Consider the following 23,906-nt stretch of genomic DNA (forward strand, 5'->3'; position numbering starts at 1 on the left):
GGAAGTTGGCATACAGGCTTTTGCTATTGAAATTAATGATTGAAATGTTATGCTCAGTCTTGATGGTGTTTTTGAATTGTTCTTCATTGTAGTAGTGGCAGTTATTGTTTATGCTAGGCTTATCTTATCTTATTTGCACTGAAGCCACTGAGTCTGATACTGAGGCCACGGCAATCTACTGACATGTAGATTCCTTTAGTGGTCTGGCAGCCTTGCAGAAGTGTCCACCTCCCCCATAGTGTATTGCTTATTAACTTGGTCTCTCCCACCATAGCTTACTTCAAGCATGGCCAACCCTTAACTCTCCACACTGGTCACTCCCACTCTGTTGTTACTGCCCTCGATGTGGAAGTTTCACTATAAGAATCACTACACCCATTGGCTCATTGAAGACACTTGGTAAATCACTGCCTGTATCTCCCCATGATCATGCTTTAAAATGTAATCAAATACTTTGCTGTCAAGAAGTTATTCATCCACCGCCCCTCATTTCTTTGATTGATGACGGGTGACATATGAGCTAAGGACTGACTCACAACACTTCCACAACACATTCTGTCTAGACAAATTCAATCTAGATTGAATGCAGCGCACACCACCTCCCAAGCAGTTCAGACGGACAGAACAGGTCTCTGCATCTCCAACACTGATCTGAGTTTGTGATCTGATGAGACCCACATGGTGAAGTCACGTGTAAACAGCGGAGGGGAGACGGGTTAGAGGAGACGTTTGAGTGGGTGAGCGACCCAATGGGCCAGCGGGCCAGTGAGTGAGTGAGTGAGTGAGTGAGTGAGTGAGTGAGTACCTTGCGGAGCAGTTCAGCATGGCTGGACACCAACTCAGTGTGTTTGTCCTTCAGCTTATTGTAGCGCTGCTCAGTGGCCTGGGCTCTCTCTGCAGAGGGAAGAGAGCAAGCCTCAGACGGTCAGCTTACTTCACGCTGAAAACAAGTTTGTCTTCCTTCTATCTGCACCTCAAAGACTTAATCACTTGTGGAAATTACTGCAGATTACCTTAATGCAAACACTGTGTCCCACTAGTCAGACAGTGTTCGATACGTTCCCTTCACCAAGTATAGTACAGTCCGATACGATCGCTCCCATAGTTAAGAACAATACGGTTCTTAACTAAGGGTTCTGTGACCAAACTGACACTGGCATAACAGAGTATAAAACACATTTTTCTTCAACAGACTTCTTTGGTCTCAGCCAGCTGAAACAATGTCTTATTTTCTGCAGAATACTTCAGCATTTTAGTAGCTCCACGCCTACCAATGGAAGCCTGCATCCTAGCACCACATCAACCCATTTGAAAATTTGCATTGAAATCTGGAAGATCGTTGGCATGGAATTATTCAAACATTGCCAGGGCTGGAAGGGTGAGAAGTTAGGCGTGACTCAAACCAGTTCCTGGTCAGCGTGTTTGCCGTCACCTTCCCGGCCCTACGGAGAACAATGCTTCACCTCATGCTTTGATAACAAGCTTGTTATCATCTTACTGGAACCATACATAAAGAATCAAGTGCCAGGGCGCTGGTAAACACAACATATGAGCACTAGATGATCAGATGTACTTTGGTGGGCTGTACCATTGATGTGGAAATTGTTGTGGAACTTTGATATATGATATGTAAGAATAATCCACTCCGAGGTCTACGGTTATCACACCCCTCCAGACAATCAGAATCGTGTTTTCCCACAGGCCCCGGTCCTGCTACCACTGTTGCAGTCAATGTAGGTTGAGCACCACCAGCACTTTTCCAGCAACTTTAATTTAGATGGAATGTTTTCCAAGCTTCTGAGAAATGACTTAACGGAAACGCAACGGAGCGAGGCCTGCGTTGGGTGTCGTCCCTGCAGAGGTTATCGTGGTTCGTGACGTTGCGTGGCGTTGTGTGACACACAGCGATTGCGGAGGAGAGTGTGTGTGTGTGTGTGAGTGTGTGTGTGGGGGGGGGGGTGTCCTCACTGTCGGCCTCGCTGAAGGTGGCCTGCACGCTCTCGTGCTCGGCGTTGCGGCGCCTCGTGGCCTCCAGCTCCATGCGCAGCTGCTCGTTCTCCACCAGGGAGCGCTGCTTCTGCGCCCGCTGCTCCTCCAGCTCCGCCTCCAGGCTGTTGATCTGGGACTTGAGCTGCGTGATGTAGCGCTGGGCCTGGAGCGGGTCAGGGTGGAGGGAGGGGGAAGGGAGGAGGACGTGATGGACAGAGGTCAGCTACAATGAGAATCCCTCATCTTCCTACTGTATCATGTATGCTGGTATGAAGCAATACTCAATTATTAACAGCAAACGATGAACACTTAATATTAACAGCAAACGATGATACAAAATATATCACCGTCACATGAAACAAGACTCTGCCTTGATTAGGGCCGATGCGTTAATGACGAGCCTCAGCAGTGTGACAGGATGACTTACTTCCACGTGATTACCAACGACAGCATCGGAGAGGAAGGACAGAGCCAGTCCAGCAAGGACGTCAAAGATTGCGATGGTAAACACATGAAAAGAATACTTTGCATCATCTAGCACTAGACGAGCAGTGATAGATTATCCGAGATCTATTGTACTTTGGGGGTACACTGGAAATCCAGAGTTCTCGCGAGAGCACAATTTGAATTTGCTCAGCGAGTCACTCTGGGAACGAGCAATAAACTCACTCCCCGATTCCCCTGGCCCAGAATATTAACCAATCACATCGGTGTATCTGATATAAGCAGGCCAAAAGCGTTGCTGTTTTACCGACCGGATACGGCAAGAGTCTTATCTATTGGTTAGCTCTGCTGGTCTGGATACGTCACCCCTTGTATTCTTCTGATTGGTCGAAGTGTTATCCAATTGCGTGCAGTGATATTTTCAAATGCATGCTTGGTGCCGCCCCTCGAGTTGGGCCATTTTCATTACTCGTTGCCCGGACCCTACAGCTTTCTAGATGTGGGTCTGGATTTCCAGGCTACTTTGGGGGGGGGGGGGCTGTACCATTGATCTGGAAATTGTTGTGGAATTTAGAAAGCATGTGGATACGTGATATGTACGTGATATTCCACTCTGAGGTGTACGGTTATCACACCCCTCCAGCCAATCAGAATCTTGTTTACCCATACGCCCTGGTCCCGCTAGCACTGATAACAGTCACGGTAGGTTGAGCAGCGCTAGAACCTGAGAGGAATGACAAAGCCAGTCGAGCGAGGACGTCAAACACGTCTGCACACCTGAAGCCCAACCCACGGAGGCACACAGAGTTTCCCCGCATCACTTCCTGCTTGAAGGCCTCCCGCTACATTCCACATGGCCTGGCCAGTATTAGCAGCCGCCCCCTAAGGACCCAGAATGCTCTGACTGAAGCCTCCCCAGCCCTCCCACTGCACCACAGAGCGGAGGCTCGCCGCAGGCCGAGCGGTGCTCCAGTGTTTGGTAAAGAGCGCAGGCTTCAATCTGTCGCCGGGGCGTGAAGGAGAGGGCTAAGTGGTTACCAGGCAACCAAAAATATCAGAGTCTTTAGTGCAGACAGAAGCGGCCATTTTCACGTGTGCAGATCTCATTATGCGAGGTGTTGTTGAGAGACACACACACACACACACACACCTACCTCAGCCTTCACCCTCTCTAGCTCTGCCCGCAGCATCTCCACATCTCGCTTGAGGCCTTCAATCTGCTGGTCCCTATGGAAACCAGACGGCCCATAGTTAGGGGCGGGACAACAGAACACAACACAACAGAAAACAACACAACAAAGTCTACTGAAGCGATTAAGGAGCAACTCACCGGTCATCAAAGCGCCCGTTGGGAGCCCCGAAGGTTTGGTCAAAGATGTCAAACTGCTGAGGAAGAGAACGGCATTCTAATAACTAATAATAACTCATAACTCAATGTGCTTTTTCTCTTTAACGGGTGCCTTTGGTTGTGTGTGTGCGAACTGATTCCCACCTCAGGGCTGTAGGAACCAATCAGAAACCAACAGTCACAACCTCTTATCACACAAGGCCTTAACCGATCACTGATCCCTGCTCCACAGACTCAGTACCAGGACAGTACCAGTACAGACGGAGCGATGGTGACTTGGGGTGCAGCCCATACCTTTTCCAACTGCCTGTGGCGCTAATATAACATCAGAATATTCTAGATATCCTTACATTCTGAATACTGTCATTAGATATTAAGTCTCACAAATCAGATTTGACATTGATAGTTCATTCTGAAAAGAGACTTCTGTTTCAACCAATCATGTCACTAGGGGCAGGATCAGTGGGCGCGTGATTGGCCAACTCTTCCTGATCCCAGCCCCTCTGGGGGGGGGGTGGGGGGGGGGGGGTAGAGCAGTGCAGCGTGGGCCGGTCCCTGATCCCAGCCCCTCTGGGAGGGGGTAGAGCAGTGCATTGTGGGCCGGTACCTGTGTGGGGGCGCTGCTGGCGGTGGGGACGTCTCCGACCTCGATCAGCGGCTCCGGCTCGTCGTCCTCGGGCTCGTCGTCCTGCGGCTCGTCGGGGATCACCACCACCGGCTTCACGTGCTTGGCCAGCGAGGCGGCGTGCAGGAAGTTGGGCGGGGACTGTAACGGAGGACGGACCGGCACAGCGTGAGGAGGAGGCTTGTGTTGTGGTCCACGTCAGACTCAAACGGGGAGGACTTTAACAACATTAACATTTACATAGAGGGCATCAAGCAGACGCTTTTATCCAAAGAGACAATAAGTTCATTTGTCAGAAGAAAGAAAGAACTATATATCGCACTCTGTACAGTTAGGATGTTCATAGAACCAAGTGCCAAGCACTAACAATTGTTAGGTTGACCCGTTCACTGTATGCAACAAAGATAGCTAGGATAAGATGCTACACAATGCTAAGTACTATTTTTAAGTGCAAGGATGTACAACATACAATAAGTGAGTAAGAGGGCTGTGGGGAGGCTATGCAGGCTACACAGACCACAAGGTGTTATAGTGGGAGTAAATGAATGAGACTATGTTGATCTTTACCAGTCATGCATCCTAATAATTGTTAATGACTAGTTTGAATTGTTTGAATTGTATGATCTCTTCCTCTCCTTACGTCAGGCAGCTTAGGAATCTGGATCAGTCTTTTGAAGTACTGCATGTCTCTCGCTTTGTTGAAGAAATTCTTGAGACTGTGGGAAGATAAACACAACACACACACACACACACACACACACACACACACACACACACACACACACACACACACACACACACACACACACACACACACACACACACACACACACACACACACACACACACACACAAGGGTGGGGTTACTACCTACTGGCATTTAGTAAGCTTCCTCTTTTGTTGATTCAGTTTCTTTGTTTTGCCAAGTAATGTTGTCAGTAGGTGAGAACATCAGTATGAGGTCAACGCTGCGTCTTCTTCTGTGGTGTTTGTGGTTTAGTGTGGAGCTACACGTCAGCAGCTCTCTCAGCTCTCTCTGCGGGGGGGGGGGGGGGGGGCAGTGGCTAGGGGAGTATATAATCTCTGCAGGGTGTGTGCAGGGGGGGGGGGGGGACGACAGGATGGAGTTGCCTGCCACATGATAATCAGAGTAACAGGAGCAGTGTTTTGCTGGTGACTCCAACAGTCGACCGTACCCTCAGGCGGGGGGGGCGCCGTACCTGTGGAACTGGTCGTGGAAGCGATCCCTGTGGCCCTGTAGCGTATCTGCTGGGAGGCCTGGGAACACAGGTCACACGGGACAACACTCTGGATTATTGTCTCCCATTTGAAGTGCGGTGACTCAGCCACACTACTCAAACAATCTCCACAGACGCTGCACTCGCAGTAAAGCTGTCGTTAGCAATTTCATTCAGAAGCATTTTCTGCAATATTTGATGAAATTGTCTTTAAGTCAGGATATCAATCAATAAATCACTTGACCGTGACAGAAAATAATCTATCTGTGTCTGGGGCAGGCATGTGATAAACCCGTCTAATAATTTAATGAATCGATTAACACAAATAACATCTATTTGCCAGTAGGAGCCAGGCGAGCCTCTCCATTCTCAGAGCTACCATCGCCATGGACTCAGGTTACAGCCTCCAACAGGCTCTGAGGCCTGCCTTTGATGACAACACCTCACCCCCTCGCCCCTCAAAAGGAAAGAAAACACCCGGTCACGGACAGGAAGGCAGCGACTCACAGGAGTGCAGCTTGAACAGCAGCTTGACGGTGAAGTGGTAGAGGTGGCTGCAGTCCTGAACCACCTGGATGAGCGGAGACAGGCGGCACTGGCCCGCCGTCAGCGTGGAGATGGCGATGGACGTGTTGAGCTGCCGCAGCACTGGGGGGGGCCGCAGGAAACACAACAGAGACCGTGAGCCACAAGCACACCGGTCGCCGCAGGCTAGAGTCTGACCCACGGGCAAACCGCAGGCTAGAGTCTGACCCACGCCACAGGCTCGAGTCTGAGCCATGAGAAAACCGCAGGCAGGATAATCAACAAAAATATTACAGCAAAAAACCTTACTAACATGAATCTGAGATTTCAGGAGACTTTCAGAATTCAAAGAAGTCATAAACTGTGTTCTGTCCTCTAACTGGGCGGGCCAAACGGGGTGTAGCTGGGAAAGAGCGTTTTAGGGATAGTCGATAGTAATATCCTTATAAACAAAAAGATGTATGGCCACATTTTGTTTGCATTTGTTTAATATATTGGTTATAGGATGTGGTTTTATTGATAACATAATTTAAACCATTATCGATCAGCGTGGACTACAGTGTCCAGGTTTGTTAAACCGTTAAGCTAGTTGAAAAGTTTAGTTTTTTTTGCATTGTGACTTTATTAAAAATCGATCTATATCACCTGAATGTCTTCTAAAACTGAGGTTTCGAATAGTAAACTTTGGGGTCTGCAATGAAAGTAAGCAGTAAGGAAGGCTCCTCATCTCCACATCAAAATAGATTATCTACTTTCATGTTGTACGGACAATAAGTTACTGTGCCACAAGAATGAGTCAACTTAATGTGTGAAAGTCTAAAAAGAGAGCCTTCACTTCCTCCCCCTCCAATAGAACGCAGGGTGGTTACGGAGGACTTATCTCAGACGTTAAGACCACATCCGCTGAGACAGAGGTAAACCCACACCACAAAGATAAACCCTAGGAAATCAACTTCATTACTTGAATTATTTCCTCATTCCTCATCGTCATCCGCTTATCCGGGGTCGGGTCGCGGAATTATTTCCTTTTTGTAAAAAAAGGAAGTATGGACAAAACATTGACATCCCTGGTGGAAAAATAACTGTTGGCAAGCAAGTAAACGTGGCACGCGTGAGCTTGTTTAGTTGCTACTTTCGCTTGTCGCCTCGAACGACTCATTTGCAATTCCCAACGACGGGCAGTTCAGTTGCTAATTAGCATGTCCCGCTAGGGTGCAAAGTAAGGGAGTTAAGAGTCTGGGTCATGAGGGGCAAACACCAACCCAACGCTAAAATAAACCTGTAGACCCGTTCTAACATCAATAGACTGAAGGCCGTTGCCCCGGGATTTAGCGGCAAGGCGCCCGACGCTCCGCATGAGAGTACCGACCGGGGCCCCGGCCTGGGCCCAGGGGCCTCGGGTTACCGGTGGAGGGCCGGGTAAGGCAGTAAGGGAGGCTCCATTCACCTGTCTCAGCCACCCTCAGCTCCGTGTCCATGTAATCGAATACCTCGACGGTGAGCTGGAAGCTGCAGGGAGGAGAAGGTGATACCCTTGTTAGCGACGGTCCCACTGCGCCGCGGGGAAAGGGACAATGGCCGCCGTGTTCCCAGGGCCCGAGGAGCAGCGGCGGCACGGAGCTCGACCGGCGTTCAGCTCGCCGTTTAGCCTCAGTCTCAGGGCGTGGAGTCAGAGTGATGGGTTACGTGTGTGTTGGGATGATAGCAATTGGATTAAACCAAAAAATGTGTAATGATTTAAACAATAAATCAGGGGGAATCGCAGCCATCTCTTCTTGTCATGGTTTTGAAAGGGATCTTACCAACGATTCTAAGGGACAGGATCAGTAGTATAGAAAAATAAAAGTAAAATAAACATTTCACATTGAATCATTTACTTCAATTGAAGGATGGATTCCATTCCTTTCATATTCCAATGATGTCACACAATGCTGGCAAAATTGGTATTCACAAAAAAGAACAAAAATGTATTGATTGATGTTATAATGACTAACAGGGAGGAAGAGGGTTGATGTAGAGGGAGCAGAGAAGGACGGAGGAAGAGGAGAGACTCACACATTATTGATGTCTGTCCCTGCAGCTCGCTCTAGGACCTCATCTGTGACTTCCAGGTTGGCTCGGATTTCGGGATGCTGTGTCAAAGCACATTTCAGACGTTCAGGACGACTCAGATAGAGGAAGAAACCAGCTCAGACCAGTTTAACGGTTGTCAAACTCAGAATAACAACAGGTGGGAAAATCCGGTATCATTTCAGAGCCGACTTTATATCACAACATCAAACATGGCGACCTTTAACATTAATGGGAATGAAATTCTAAAGAGGGGTTGACGTTTTAACACGTTATTTGATGGATTTACACCATATACTATATTTGTATCGTTTATATTCTGCTCTGATTATAGCAATATGTGGACTTGAACAGCTATTTCACAAAGTAAATAAGCTACCCAGTATTCGTCTATTCTTCAAAGTTTCCAAAAGAATAAACGTGCTGCTCGAATATAATCTGTATTCAGCAATGAGGCACAATTTGCTCGCATGTGCTTGATGCCCAGCACTCCACTTTTTTTTGTGGAGAACCAGAGCCACACAGTCGCCTTGAATATGTACTACAGCGTTTCTACAGCTTGATGCGTTTTCGCAACAAGTCCGTCTTCACGGAGATATTCCTGAAACGCATCAAAGGAAAACTGATCCTTTTCACCCGTGTGGACGGGGCCTTAGTTCAGTCATTATAGGCCTTGGCCTGGCAGTTGGTATGCACTCGATGAAGTCAACATGACTGCTGTAGCTTGGGCTTCAACCTTACAGATGTTTTTTTACAGAGGTGATTTCCCATGATGCGTTTTTGTCCCCAGAATTCTTCCCTGACCAGATTATTATCATGCCAGGAATCCTAAGAGATGGCTCCGCAATCCCCATCACAGGGCCATGTGCGTACTTTAACGACCCCTATCCCAATACCTGAACCTAACGATGAAATAATGCTTAAACTAAACCATTAATGATGCATCATGACCACCACCAGAAAATAACTTCAGCCTTAAAATATACACATGCAGCAACGGCGAGGGCCTGTTCGTACCTTCACGTGGAATTCCATCTTTGTACACAACATCTTGGAATACAGAGCCACCAGCTGTCCGTATTTGTCGTGGAGGTTGCCCTGGAAACAGCAGTAGTGAGCAAGCAGGCGTTAGCATCAGCTTTGTCTCAGCAGCAGCAACATAAAGGAACCTCACCCCACCTTTAAGCAGGGATGCTGTTCAGCAATACGGTTCAAACTCACCCATAGCTGCCCGATCTCAATCAGACTGCTGTGGTGCCTCATACAGTCCTGTAGACTCTGCAAGGGTTAAACAAAATCCTATTAAATGTAATACAAAAAGATGAACACAACTATTTGCTGCCTCAAAATGTCCAATAGGAACAAATGTTGTGACAGCATGGTGCGGCTATGAGCACCACAGTAACGCAATCACGCAAGAACCCTTTTAGTGGACACACTAAAAGGGGAGATGCTAGGGCTAGCTAAGGGAAGACACTAGGGCCGGCTAAGGGGAGACACTAGGGCTAGCTAAGCAGAGACACTCGGGCTAGCTAAGGGAAGACACTAGAGCTGTGTTCAAAATCGTTCCCTATCACGGATATAGTGCACTATATAGGGTACTCGCCATTTTGTAGTGCTGTTCGAATTCTCAGAGGTTAATTTCATTCACTATATAGTGGACTATAAAATACCCAAAATTTGTGTGAACATACGATGTTCTCTACATGTTATGTTACCCGTATACCACAATGCAATGCGGGCGCATTTACTGACGCAAATGACATTCACAAATGTTCAGCGTAGTGTCCGAATTCTCGTTTGTTCGTTCCCTATATCATAAACACTATATAGGGAATAGTGAGTGAGGGAATAGGGAACGATTTCGAACACAGCTTAGGACTAGCTAAGGGGAGACACTAGGGCTAGCTGAGGAGAAACTTTAGCGGGAGCTAAGGAGTCATCTTAGGGGAGATGCTGGGGTAGGTTAAGGGAAGCTCGGTGCTGTTAAGGGGAGATGCTACGGGCGGCTTAAGGGTGTTCTTACGTTTTGGTGTCCGTCTCGTAGAACCTTGTGCAGCACGTGGCAGAACTTCCAGCTGAGGATGGAGCTGCTGGCCAGCGGGAGGCCCAGGGCGTAGGACCAGAAGGTGTAGGCTCCCTTCTCCCGGTGGGTCCCCAGAATAATGCCTGGCCCAAGGGTTAAGGATGCATGACGATGGGGGCAGCGTGTCCACTACCGTTTGTGCCCAGGCCTTTGGGTTTGAACAATCAATCTATCAAGATATTCCCTGGATGAGCACACAACCACCGCCTCCAAGTTGGAAACGAGAGCAACACTGAGGAGACGGGGAAGCAGTGGAGCAGTGGTCTCCCACAGAAAGGATACGACGAGCATGTTTCTCCTTCACTGGCGCCTCGGTGGAGTTGATGGCCTTGCTGATGCTGCTGAGCTGGAGAACAGAGGACACAGAAAGGAAACAGGTTCACCAAACAGCCCCAGGAAGGAGGATTCCTGGTCCAAACTCTCCCTGTGGAATACTCCAGCCACTGAGCGTTCACTCAGCATATTGTGAACCGTTCTTTTGGGAGCCCATTGTTTGTGCAGGCCGTGTCTGTAACGTGAACACGGACATCCCTTTGTTTAGTGTGTCTGTGTGCGGTCGGTTAGTGTACATTGGGTCACGTGGGTCAGTTTTATCAGCCTCAGCCAACAGAACAACAACGTGCCCAAGAGTCTCCTGCTGACTGGGGGAGTCGCTGAGTCAGCAACACAGAGACAGACCAGGTGGTAATGAGGCTAGCCAGGCTTCTAATTACAGCTACATGACTTTCTAAATATAAGTGCATGAGTCATCATGCAGCATGACGCCATCTATGAATGGAGTTTTCTTGGGTGTCCTGTCCTCCCTACTGGAGGAGACGAGGCGTGGGCAGCACATTCCAGTCATAGTCGAGTCGATTTTATCCCAAACAGGTCCAACTGAACGGCATCATATACATTCTAAAAACTTCCTTTTGTTTCCAAAATAGCACATCAACCAATAAGCTGGGCTGTTTCCTTCTGCTCTAACAACATCCACCAATGAGCTGGCTGTTTCCTTCTGCTCTAACAACATCCACCCATGAGCTGGCTGTTTCCTTCTGCTCTAACAACATCCACCAATGAGCTGGCTGTTTCCTTCTGCTCTAACAACATCCACCAATGAGCTGGCTGTTTCCTTCTGCTCTAACAACATCCACCAATGAGCTGGGCTTTTCATTATAGTGTAGCATAACAACCACCGAGTTGAATCAAACAATTTTGTCTTTTTCTCCTCTGGCCATACTCTTGGCTCCAGTCTTGAGCTTCATGCTTGAGTCAGTCCCATCAGCACCAGTAGAGAAGAACAAGTTAGCTCTTCAATAAACACGTTAATTCGGGTTCAAGGGGTTCAAGGGTCACAGGAAAACACCAGACACTTAGAAACAAATAAATATCCTTCACTCCAGTAACGTACACTTAACTGGTGTTTCATAATAATCTGTTGTCATGACAACCAGAGGAATGGAAGCTTGGGCCCGATTAGAATAATACTGAACTTGGGTAATTCCCTGATGTCCGGGTTCCTGCGACAGGAGGAGTGTAAACCCGGCATGGCCCAATATGCAAATGTATGCAAATACAGTAAGTGCCCATGAGCAAAGGGTTGAGGGGACGGTTCACACTGCATGTTCACAGTCCTCACTCAGGTCCTCCTCACACAGGTCCTAACACACACATACATCCTTTTGTCCTCACACACTCTCACGTCCTCACACACACTAACATCCTCACACACACTAACGTCCTCACACACACTCACGTCCTCACACACACTCACGTCCTCTAACTGTGGGGACGCTGCTCCTTGCCAAGCGATAAACAACATTCAAAACCATGTGATGTCAACATGGGCTGCAGGGCACCCGTATGCATCACAGAGCAAAGATTTATTAACACGAAGCAGGAAGTCAATAAAACAGGTTAACTTTGAAACTCAGGCCATCATGTCTTGTCTGGGCATGTGATTCACAAAGCGAGGCCAAACATTGAACATTGAATTCTCAAATTAAGTGTTTAATGCAGCATTCATAGTGACAAATGCTGATCACTCAAGAGAACGATATCTCCAACCTAGTCTCCCTTTATCAGTCACATGGACTGTCTCTCTCCCTGTAGGACACGGTACCGTCTATGAGCAAAGAAATTACTAAGCTGTCATCACATCATTAACACAGACCTACAAATCCATTTCACATCCTTCTCACACGCACACGTCAGGGAGTTGCCACAGTCTATAAAGTTGGCAAACCTCTTTCCCCACCGCCATCTAAACATACAAGGGCACTACACAAAGCACAGAGGGACGTCTGTGGCTGAAAACACACACACACACACACACACACACACACACACACACACACACACACACACACACACACACACACACACACACACACACACACACACACACACACACACACACACACACACACACACACACACACACAGTGGGGGAGACTTCACACACAGAGCGGTTGTGGAGAAAGGCCAGCGAGGGGAAGTGAGGGGAGGGATCGGAGGTTCATCTGAGACTCTTTTCCTTCTGACATTCACTGCCAGTATCTCCGTCTTGACCATCCAAGCCTGGTGGTCTGGTGGTCTAGCCCAGTGGTCTGGTGGTCTAGCCTAGGGTCTGACAACCAGGGCCGTCGGGGGAGGAGGGCAGACTGCTTGGGTTGGCTGCGGGGCGCTTGGCTCTGGTAAACAGGGGCTGGCAGAGAGCGCTCAGCAGATGGTTGGTGAACAGCAAGGCTAAGGGGACTGCGGGCATTTACACTCAGAGTATGATAGCAGCGAGAGGAAGGGACCAACAAGGAGGACGGCAGAGTGAGTGTTACATAAAGAGACCCACGGAGAGGAGCAACACTGTGGCCATGAGATCCAGGGGTCATGGTACACACAGACACACACACACACACACACACACACACACACACACACACACACACACACACACACACACACACACACACACACACACACACACACACACACACACACACACACACACACTTTGATGAAAGTCAAATGAATTACGGAAGCTAGTACACAAACAAAGTCAGAGATTAGCCTGCGCCAAGTGCACGTGCTGGTTTGACGCCCTTGCTCAAGGGCAGTTTAAATAGTAACCGTGAGCCTCAGTGTCAAACAACCTCACCTACAAACTAAGCATACATCATAATCTCAACTATACATCACACAAGTAAATGTTTTTTTTCGTGCAATACAATAGAAACTTAAACACTACTTGATACTTATTTACACTCCGAGACCAACGGATATAGAAAACTTCTCGGCGTAATAACAGCTGTTCAATATGCCGAAAAAAAACATAACAAATGTGGATCTGATGAAGGAATGTTCATCTATAAAACCCTTCAGGACAGGAGCAGTAGATTCATCACTAGATTACAGTCATATGACCGATTCTAATTCCTGAGTAAGAGTAGGAGCGCTTAACTGTTGTGGCAATATGTAAATGTCCGTCTCTCTGGGGAGATTAGCGAGAGGCATACGGAGGCCCGGACATGTTAGCCTGGTTGAAATCCCCTGATGGGGAGGGGGGGGGGGCTGCTTTAATCCTCCTGGTCCTAGACACAATCTCCAGCTCACCATCACTGTCCACAACACCGCTGTCCATCACACACACACACACACACACACACACACACACACACACACACACACACACACACACACACACACACACACACACACACACACACACACACACACACAGGTGTCCCTGCTCACCTTGTCCTCTTTGCTTTTCCTCAGCGTCTCCATGTGCTTGGACATGGCTCCTCACCAGACACACCTGGACCGTAGTAGTAAGTATCAGAGGAGCTGCTCCTGCTCTTAAACTGGACACGCAGGTCCCAGCAGGAACTAGTATTGTGGGCGCTTATCAGCGTAATTAAACAGAGTTGCTCACAGCGACAAGGTCACAGATATCAACATGAGTGACCCCAACAGAAGAGGCTAATGCTAGGTTTAGAGAGCGCTGCCATACAGACTCAGGACTTGCATGCAAAGGCCTCTTAAACAAGTCTAAATGCGGGACTTTTTTGTAATCAGTATGTTTTTTTTTGCCTTTTGACAATACATTGAATTATTATTGATAACTTGTGTGCGTCAGCAAGTCTGTTGAATATCAATCAGAGGTTTTTATCAAATGTATGAAGGAAGTGGTAAAGTGTGTCAAACAAACAAGTATTGTGTGCAAAATCAGATTGGGCATAACAATGGTTCTGGTTTCTGAGCAGATTATTACATATTGTCAGCATCTTAATCTGCCCGCCTGCGCTCTGTTGGTTTATTCTATTCATTAATTTAGAAACCCGGACACTTTCCCCTTTGCCAACTAAAACTGCTGCTTTGTACAAAACCTTGTCAAACCTTCTCATGGAATTTGAATTTTGTAAGATCAGCGTTCAACACATTAAGGCTGGAGAATATATATCAGGTAATGAAACACAGGTGTAATTTCTTTCACTAATAACCACGGATAATCAACTAAATAAGGGATATTCTATATGTCAATTTGTTTGTTCAACTGTCAGGCCCTCCAAAAAACAACAAACAAAGGCTCTCCTGGACGTTTAAACCTCTTCCCTCTCTTCACGGGCCCTCCCTCAGACCAGCAGGGGGGTAAATACAAAACAGAGCCAAGGGGCCCACTTGACATTGACATCCTGCAGGGCGTAACGAGGTGAGGTGATGGCGAGGCTGGAAGAGGGGAGAGATGCAGAGGGCTATAGATAGAGGAAGAGATATGTCCTTCAGCATACCTTGTGCATCAGCAATATTTAGCGTGGGTCAATGACAAGGATACCTTCTGCCTAATGGAACAATAAATATCCCTCTTGCGCAGAGCGTTGCTTGTACCGTTGCTATCCCAGTGACAACAATCCATGACTCATCCATGACTCTCATCTGCATCACAAAGTTCCTTGTTGGATCTCACAAAAGGTGCACTCATGAAAATGTTGTCCAACTAATCCATCCCTCCTTTCAATGTTGTCTTTTCTTTCCATATCTATTAGGGAACTAGTGCAGTAGCCCTATAATAGCCCTCATTTAATAACAACAGGCGTCGACCAGGAATGTATTTGAATAAAGGGCACGCATCAAGGCCACTGAGCTCGCCTCCACCACAACACTCAGTCCTTAAGGAGCAGTGCAGCGCCGCGATCCAACCCGGTAGCCAAGCAAACACCACTCCTGTGATAGCCGTCCCTGATTGGCTGACATGAGTCAGTCCCAGGTGATGTTTACACACACACACACACACACACACACACACACACACACACACACACACACACACACACACACACACACACACACACACACACACACACACACACACACACACACACACACACACACACGTGTTTCTGAAGAGAAACTTCCCAGCGCCTGATTGGACTAAAGCAAAACATCAACAAACTACATTCTGGACGAAGCTGTTCGTAGACTCATGTTTATGCACATATTTCACTAACTATGCCCGGTGTCGATCCAACACTGTCTCACCACATTGGGTTTCTTCTTTCATTCATTGTCTACTAAGTACTTAATAATGATCAGATGAGGACTCGTGAACCCCTTTGGTAAGACTGCTACTCAGTCTTACCAAACAGGACTGGCCAACGGGCCCGCGGCCACAGATCTCCTTTTGTAAAAGAATGGGACACACCCAATTTCTATAGTGGCCGTGAAGCACACAGGCCTTCTGTTTGAGTCCTGCACTCTGCGCTCACCGGTCGCCCTGACTCTGCAGAGCTCAAGAGAAGAAAATATGGCTGCAAGAGTGCAAATGTGGTCGAACAGGAAGGACAAGATCAGCCTGAAATCTGACAGAGTCACAACACCAGAATGTTGCTATCAGCTAGCATGTGGTTCCTGCTTCAGAGACACAATGGAGTTTAGGTAAACTCTGTCCATATGCATATTTGGTAAACAGTAAAGAGAAAAGAGTAGAGGTATGTCAGTCTGTCAGTCAGAGTTTGCTGTTGTGTTATCTTCAATGCCATTAATCCATTTACAGTAGTACTTCAGAAAGTGTACAGTACAATTAACTGTAAAGTTCATAAACACCACTCAAACCCCAAATAGGTAATCTTGAATGAATCTGTCAGTTTGAAGATGAGAACAGTGTGGTTATGCTCGTGTATTTAGTGAATGACCTAAGAGCACAATTCAACACCCGTAAGAGGAGTCCAGTGTGATGACAGGTCGGTGGGAGGAGGAGGTCGGCTAGAGGGTGAGGACAGGAGGAGTATGATGCAGACCCCATTCCGCTTGCCGACTCACACACCGATATCCATTCAATTACAACATTCATTGTAGATTGTATTCTTTCAAATCTAATATCGCTATTTCTGCTTTGGCTAGCCGGATAAAGAGCGTTCCTAACCCGGGTTCTATGGCCTGTGTGCCGGGTACAAGGTGACGGTAACGTGGAGGACTGCAGGACCACCAGCACTCGTTCAGTACAAGCGAAGATAAAATAAATAACACATGATTCGCCACAAATCCAAACGTGTATCACCATTCCGTCATCCCGGGTCCGACTCTTTTATCTTCCACCAGCGTGTGAACGGTGACTTTACCTGCTGCTTGTCAAAATGCTCCCTCTCGGCGCCCAGGTTTGTCTCGACCCTGCGGCTCTTCACCCGGGTGGGCACCTGCCTGATGCTGTTCATCCTCCGCTGGTGGGCTGCGATCTACAACCGGAACCGATGAAGAGATTCGGATGCGTCGGGGTTTTATTGTGCCAGTGAAAGCGAGCGATCGTAGGCGCCTCCGATCTGGACTAGCATTTCAAGGCTCGCTGTTCCTGATGATGGATGCGGCGCAGCGGGGAGGAGGAAGAGAGGAGCGGCGTCACGTGATGGCCCGCCCCCTGGCTCCTCATTAACGCCTCCTCCTCATTAACGTCTCCTCTAATGGCTCCTGACGCCTCCTGCATTGCTGCATGTACCATTATGTATAAGCAATAGGCTTTTACATTATCGGCTTGCATTTACATTGCCAAAGATTCGACAATGTTTTCATGCCTTGGACGTCGTGGCAGATATGTCGGTTATTAGTATTACTAGTATAACTATTTCAGTTTTGGATTCATGATATAGTCCTATTAGTATTCGTGATCGATAGACATGACTTTATAGGTTTGAGGATGTGGCAATGGTGATATGGTGAACTATGTCACCAGGATGTACAGATTCTATTATCTCTGCTTCAGAGATTGAGGCTGCATACAAAATAACACTAAATGGGGTTTGATTTGCCTGTACTGGAAATAGTCAACTGTATTATTTCTGGAAGTCTTATATAATAATATTATTTATTCATATAGCACATTTTTTATAGTGTTACAAAGTGCTTAACAGTGTGAGGTAACTCTTACAATGGAAGGGGGTAAATAATACATTATATTTAAAACAACTGTAAAACTCCTGACCAAATGTGAGGATTAAAATATAAACTGTTAAAATCTGGCATACAAAGGAAAACATAAATACAAAAAATGTGTGATGCAGTCAGCCAAATTATAGATTAAATGTCTGTCTCCTGACTAAAAGCCGTTAAAAGTTTCTTAAAACACAAACCAGCTGTGTTTCTGACTGGTGGAGGGAGAAGGTTCCAGAGTCTTCAGTCCGGACCTGATCTGGACCTGGCCTTTGATTTCTAAGTACTGCAGCCTAACGGCGCAATAGCTGCTTAAAGTCCCCTAACATGTCTCCCTTTATCAACCTGCTGCATAACAAACAGAGAGCTGGACAGGTGGGACACCCATTCTGAATAGAGCGCAGGTCAATATTTTGCTGACTTTTCAATAAGATCAACATGAGCATTGTAATGTGTGCTGGGTAGTTGTGGACCGGGCTGACCTCCAGCCCTGGGGGGGGGGGGGGGAATCCCTGATCCAGGTCCGGAATTCCAACCTGACTCCTGCCCTGACCCCCTGGTCCGTTTTACCCACGACCCTCTGAATACCGTCACGTCGTCATTACCATGACCTCTGTATGCTGTTCATCAATACAGTATGCTCTTAAGGTGTCTAAGTGAAAGGAAAGAGACCACATGTTGTCCTGATATGAATGAACAGTAATGTTCCTTTCTCCCCTCCTGTAACATCACTGAACATCACTGATCTGCAGCCTCACATTACGCAGAGTCATTCAGTGATGGACAAATGAGCTAAACTATGTGCCTGGTCCAGTAATCGTACATATTAGTACTCCCGTCTTTGTCTGCGTAATGAACACATTCTTTATGGTTGTTCCTGTTCACACTGCCAGCTCATTCAGGGAAGGAAACGCAACGCAACCACCAGGAGAGGAGCAGCGATGTCTCAGACTGGCTGACAGGTCAAACTGGCTAGCTCACATTTTTTGGCATGGCCTTTCAACGTCCAGCCACACATGGGCAAGATTCAATTGTGTCTTTGGCTTTGTTAACATTTGACATGAATATAACAGCCAATTACAATCTTTAATCTTGAGTATGGAATAAAAAATAGATTTTCTGAGCAGTTATGAAGCTCACTAATATGAAGGTATTATTTTAGCAAAAGTCTTTAGCATGCGTAAACTAAAGTCACAAATGTATAACAGTAAATTTGAAGTTGTAAATATTTACAGTTTTACAGTTGCTCTTGATGACATCCTGGCTGAAATACACTATCTGAAATATATTTTAAAAAAAACTTTAAAAAAAAGATCAGTTAAGTTTACTTGTAAGAAGTATACTGAAATCATCCTTCAAATATTAAAGCAGTAGTATACTTATTTTCAATAGACTAAAGTTGAGCTTGATGACATCCTGACTGAAATACACTATCAGAAATATATTTTAAATAAACTAAAATATCAGTTAAGTATACTTGTAAGATGTATACTGAAACACTTTAAGTACATTAGTGTTGGTATAGTTATTTCAAGTACACTTACATTGAACTTAAATCGATCTCAGAAGAAGTATACTTTTCCAAAAGTCTACCTAAAATATACTTAACATGAAGTATATTTCTGAAAAATGTACTTGGAATGAATTATGTACTTCGGAAATATATTTTTAATACACTTCAGTGCACTTAATTTTCACCGGGGTAGAGATGGTACGTTCCAGTGTTTTAGAGAGGAATGAAAGAAGAGATACCGGTCTGTAGTTCTGGATATCATATCGGTGGGGTCGTTTTTTTGAGGAGAGGCTTTTTTCTGGCAGTCTTGAAAGAGGCTGAAACAATGGCTTCACCAACCTGAGTGTTAACCGGCCACTGAAAATAAAGCTGCACCTATATGTACTGTGGTGCTGCCTCCCGCTGTCTCGAGGTGTAAAACCCGCACTATTTCACTAACTACATTTTTTTTCTACCATTGTAAAAACAAAATAGGGGCTACGAGTTCACAAGTCCTTTATTACAGGTGCACAAATCCTATCCTCTGCATCACAACTTCAAAGAGTCATGCACTTTACACTTTTGCTATAATCATTGCAGCGCAGTTGGTGCAAAACACATTAACAGACCCGTGTTTCATAATCTGAGAACATGCACAAAATGTGTGCATTTGTAAACCCAAATGTGATCTAATACATCAGAAGTTGCACATCTGAAATATTTCCTCACAAATTAAATGATACAGAACGGTATGTTCAATGAGCATCGATACAACTGCTCTCATCTGCTGCTACGAGTCTCAGCTGTCGTTTTCCTAGGGATACTTTTGCAACACGTCTAGGTGGTACAAGCATAGACGTTATAAAGAGTATACGCCGAATTGGCTGCTTGGACGCATGAAATGCGGCCGCCATCTTGGACTGGTCATACTCCGGAGTTCCGTAGCAGCAGAAGACACAAGACGCCAGAGTGCAGCATATTCCTGCTCAAATCGGCGGACCATCGCAAACAGGGCCTGGGGGATTACTTTTCAGGAGGAGACACGTTTTGGCATCGACAACCAGACTTGTTGTCATTGGTTGTGTCTGTGTTTCATAAGTTAAGGCTGCTCCACATTGCCAAACGAGAAACGAGAGGACGAGAAAGAAGCTCTGCAAAACAGTCCTCTTTCAGGAGTTTTAGCACATACATACGGCCCGGCCCGGCCCAGCTAGAGTGCACTACCCCGTCCCAAAAAAGCCCAAGAGTCTGGTTGAAGTGCAAAAGCCAACACGGCACTTTAAATTAAACAAAAAGTATCACTTACTAACTATAACAAAAAACAACTATAGTGGCATCCATAGGCTTGCTCCGTGGGGTGGGTTCTCCTCACCCACGTCGTCTGGTATCTCCTCGTGTGTGACCCAGGGAAGAGGCCCGAATGAGTGCGGAAGCAGGCTATTTAAGCATGCTTCTCCCCCTGCTCCTCAGGTGTTCCGTATTTCCCTTGATTGGCTGGAGCTCCTCCTGGCTCCCTCTGTTGGGAAGGAGTGGTACACCGCGTCCATCACTACCCCTCTTGGTCGTCTGGGCCAAGAGAACACACACACACACACACACACACACACACACACACACACACACACACACACACACACACACACACACACACACACACACACACACACACACACACACACACACACGTTTGTGTATATAAATATATATAAAAAATAAAAATATATATATACATACATATACAATTAATATATATACAATTAATATATGATTAGGCTATATATAAATATATACATAGCCTACATAAACACATATATATACATATATATATATGTGTGTGTTTATGTAGGCTATGTATATATTTATATATAGCCTAATCATATATTAATTGTTTCTTCAACTTATTAAAATAGCTGTTTCTGCTTCTCTATCATATTTATAGTGTGTTATTTGCAAAATACCTATCATAGCCTACATCATATATCATAGGGTGACCAGACGTCCCCGTTTTGGCTGCCTGTCCCTGGCTCAATACATAAAAAACGACCTGTCCCTGTTTTGTTTTTGAAGACACATTATGTTTTTCAGATTGCTAGTTAGATTGCTATTACTGTTAAGCCCACTATGAATATTAAAACATGCCAAACCATGTGTCCTGTATCATGGCTACATGTATGACCTTTGCAGCAAAAAACCCAGCGTGAAAATCTGTTTGGTATTTATGGAAAGCCGAGTGTGCCACAATTCGACTTCAATGAAACGTGTGCTGAAACGCCCGGTTTTCCAGAACGCGATCCGGTTTTCCAGCACGCGTGTCAGAACGTGTTCCCTATGGCAAGCCAACCCTGCCGGAAAGCGACCTCATTCAGTCATGTTTCACCTTTATTACGCTGAAAAAAACGCCTCGAAATTTGAAAAAACTTTTTTTATGCCGTAATGCGCAAAGGATGCGCCGCTTTTTACGACGCAATGAAGTCCTTCACTAGCGCACGTAAGTAAAGATTACTATATTTATATTTATACATCTACAATCCATACATTAATTTGATATACTAGCCTATACATATATATATTTTTATAATTTATATATTTATACAATCCATATATCTGTACAGTGTGTTTACAATTGACACTTAATACATTTAATACAATCTATATCTATTTATATATACAATTTGATATGATACTAGGTATATGTACAATTTACAAAAAGAAAAACAAAAAAAAACCTTTTCTTAAAGCTCTCCCTCAATGAATAAGTAAATTAATAAGATGAACAAATGTTGATGTGAAAATATTGTTATTTATTGTCATTTGTACACAATGTCTGTGTCAAGAACATATGTATTTGCTGTACGGTGTTTGCAGATGCATTGATTTAAAAGTACAACACTGTATCAGCTGTTCTTTCCCACGAAAGTGTAACGACTAAGATTTCGTCTTAGTTTTTGTCATCCTAAATTGATTTTTATTTAGTTATCGTCTCGTTTTCGTCAGACTGTAGACCCCCCCCCCTCCCCCCATCCCCAATGTTTTCTCAATGGATCTCCACGAATCACACAAGTGGCCAATTTTGTTTAAAAAACTGCAAATTTCGCCGAAAGGTGACTAGTTTGCATGCCTGTTGCATGTTTGTGCTGTGTATAGCCTACGTGTGTGTAAGCGTAGGCTATGTTGTAGTTCCGACCTGCCATGGCACGTCAAAATAGCAACAACAACTGCGCTATCCGCTATAGACCAGGTATTTTTCGGTCAGTGGTGCAATTGCATTGGCGCATTTTTTAGATCACTAAAATAGCACCAAGTATCATTTGCGCCAGAACACGCCCCTGCTTTTCGCCGACACGCCTCTCCAGGTGCAAGTGTAGTGGTGCCTGGTTGCCGGGGGAAAATCAGCTTTGCGCCGGGTACAAACTAGCAACGACACATGCGTCGGTGTAGAAAGTCAATTGCGCCGGGCGCAAGATAGTACCCCTTGAGTCATCACTACCACTGGGGGTTTGCTCTGGCCCCTTTTGGGGTCTGTGGCTGATGGACTACATGGCCTAGGCTACTAGGCCTATGTGTTTTTTTGTAAAGGGAAGGCGATTGTTAACATGCCAAAGTAAATCCAGACAATGTGTTGGGTAGGCTATTTCATAATGTTATGTTATTTTTAATCCAGGAAAGGCCGCCGAGACAGGATCGCTTTTAACTCACTTTATTTGGTAAAGGTTTTGGTCTATTGTCTATCGTCTATGAAACAAAAGGAGAGGAATGGTATATAACACATGCAAAGCGTCTCTAAGCTTTATATCTATGATACATCGCCCAAGAGATTCTCCCGTCTCCAAGTTAAGCTGTTGCTTTTATAGTGAGGTGAAGGTAGACTTCTTCTACAACGTTAAAAACTTGCTCACTTCGGCCGTTTCTCAATACCAAGTACGCGGACTACGTTCTCGCGGACTTGGAAGTACGTACTTGGCAAGTCCGGACTTTCAAGTACGGACTTCCGAGAACGCGAGTACGCACCTGCAATTGGAACAGCAGCGGACTCGATGATGCATTCTGGGATATTTAACGGTCCCAAGTCCACACGAGTCACCTCCGATGCATCCTCGGTAGAACGGCCTCATCGAGAACGCATCGAGAACACTTCCGGGTTTTACGACAGTACTCGCGTACTCGCGTACTTGGAATTGGAACAGTGCTTGGGCCACCACTGATGACGTTTATCGAGAACGCAAGTACACGAGAACGCGAATTGAGAAACGGCCGAAATCTGTGTGTCCGTTGTTGCCCCTATGTGCAAATGTTGCAACTTTATTAAATGTGCTCGGTGCTGCTCCCTGTGGCTATATGAGAATATTACCTCCTATTTGTTAAATGTGCTCTGTGCTGCTCCCTGTGGCTATGTGAGAATATTACCTCCTATTTGTTAAATGTGCTCGGTGCTGCTCCCTGTGGCTATGTGAGAATATTACCTCCTAATTGTTAAATGTGCTCGGTGCTGCTCCCTGTGGCTATGTGAGAATATTATGGCTGAAATATGTCACAATAAGAACAGATAAGATCACATTGAGAGCTTAATTAACCCTTCTGACTATACAGCCTTGCTAGTGGTCTCACCTTAGGCAGTAGATGCGCTTCATGAAAGAGATCGGAGTTGCATCATAACACTGACATCATGTGCGCTACCAGGCATCTTGCAGCTG

The 23,906-nt window shown here is 45.9% G+C and overlaps 1 protein-coding gene across 2 annotated transcripts in view; it reads right to left on the reverse strand.

Annotated features, from left to right (window-relative positions):
- Positions 1–17,102, reverse strand: part of hip1rb (huntingtin interacting protein 1 related b) — a 30,673-nt gene extending 13,571 nt beyond the window's left edge. Inside the window, exons 1-15 of one of the 2 annotated variants that reach the window (XM_084468764.1) lie at positions 16,922–17,102; positions 10,608–10,671; positions 10,266–10,408; positions 9,461–9,517; positions 9,257–9,337; positions 8,225–8,301; positions 7,617–7,678; positions 6,152–6,292; positions 5,627–5,684; positions 5,047–5,122; positions 4,389–4,547; positions 3,764–3,816; positions 3,588–3,660; positions 1,969–2,152; positions 806–894 (exon numbers count right to left, since the gene is read on the reverse strand). In XM_084468764.1, the coding sequence (XP_084324890.1) occupies positions 806–894; positions 1,969–2,152; positions 3,588–3,660; positions 3,764–3,816; positions 4,389–4,547; positions 5,047–5,122; positions 5,627–5,684; positions 6,152–6,292; positions 7,617–7,678; positions 8,225–8,301; positions 9,257–9,337; positions 9,461–9,517; positions 10,266–10,408; positions 10,608–10,671; positions 16,922–17,014 (1,410 nt within the window). In that variant the 5' untranslated portion in view covers positions 17,015–17,102. Of the gene's footprint in view, positions 1–805; positions 895–1,968; positions 2,153–3,587; positions 3,661–3,763; positions 3,820–4,388; positions 4,548–5,046; positions 5,123–5,626; positions 5,685–6,151; positions 6,293–7,616; positions 7,679–8,224; positions 8,302–9,256; positions 9,338–9,460; positions 9,518–10,265; positions 10,409–10,607; positions 10,672–16,921 lie in introns of both variants that reach the window. The other variant, XM_084468763.1, reaches the window with a different exon arrangement.
- Positions 17,103–23,906: the final 6,804 nt, after the last annotated feature.

Source organism: Micromesistius poutassou (genome assembly GCF_964030765.1).
Source record: "Micromesistius poutassou genome assembly, chromosome: 5".
NCBI classification, from domain to species: Eukaryota; Metazoa; Chordata; class Actinopteri; order Gadiformes; family Gadidae; genus Micromesistius; species Micromesistius poutassou.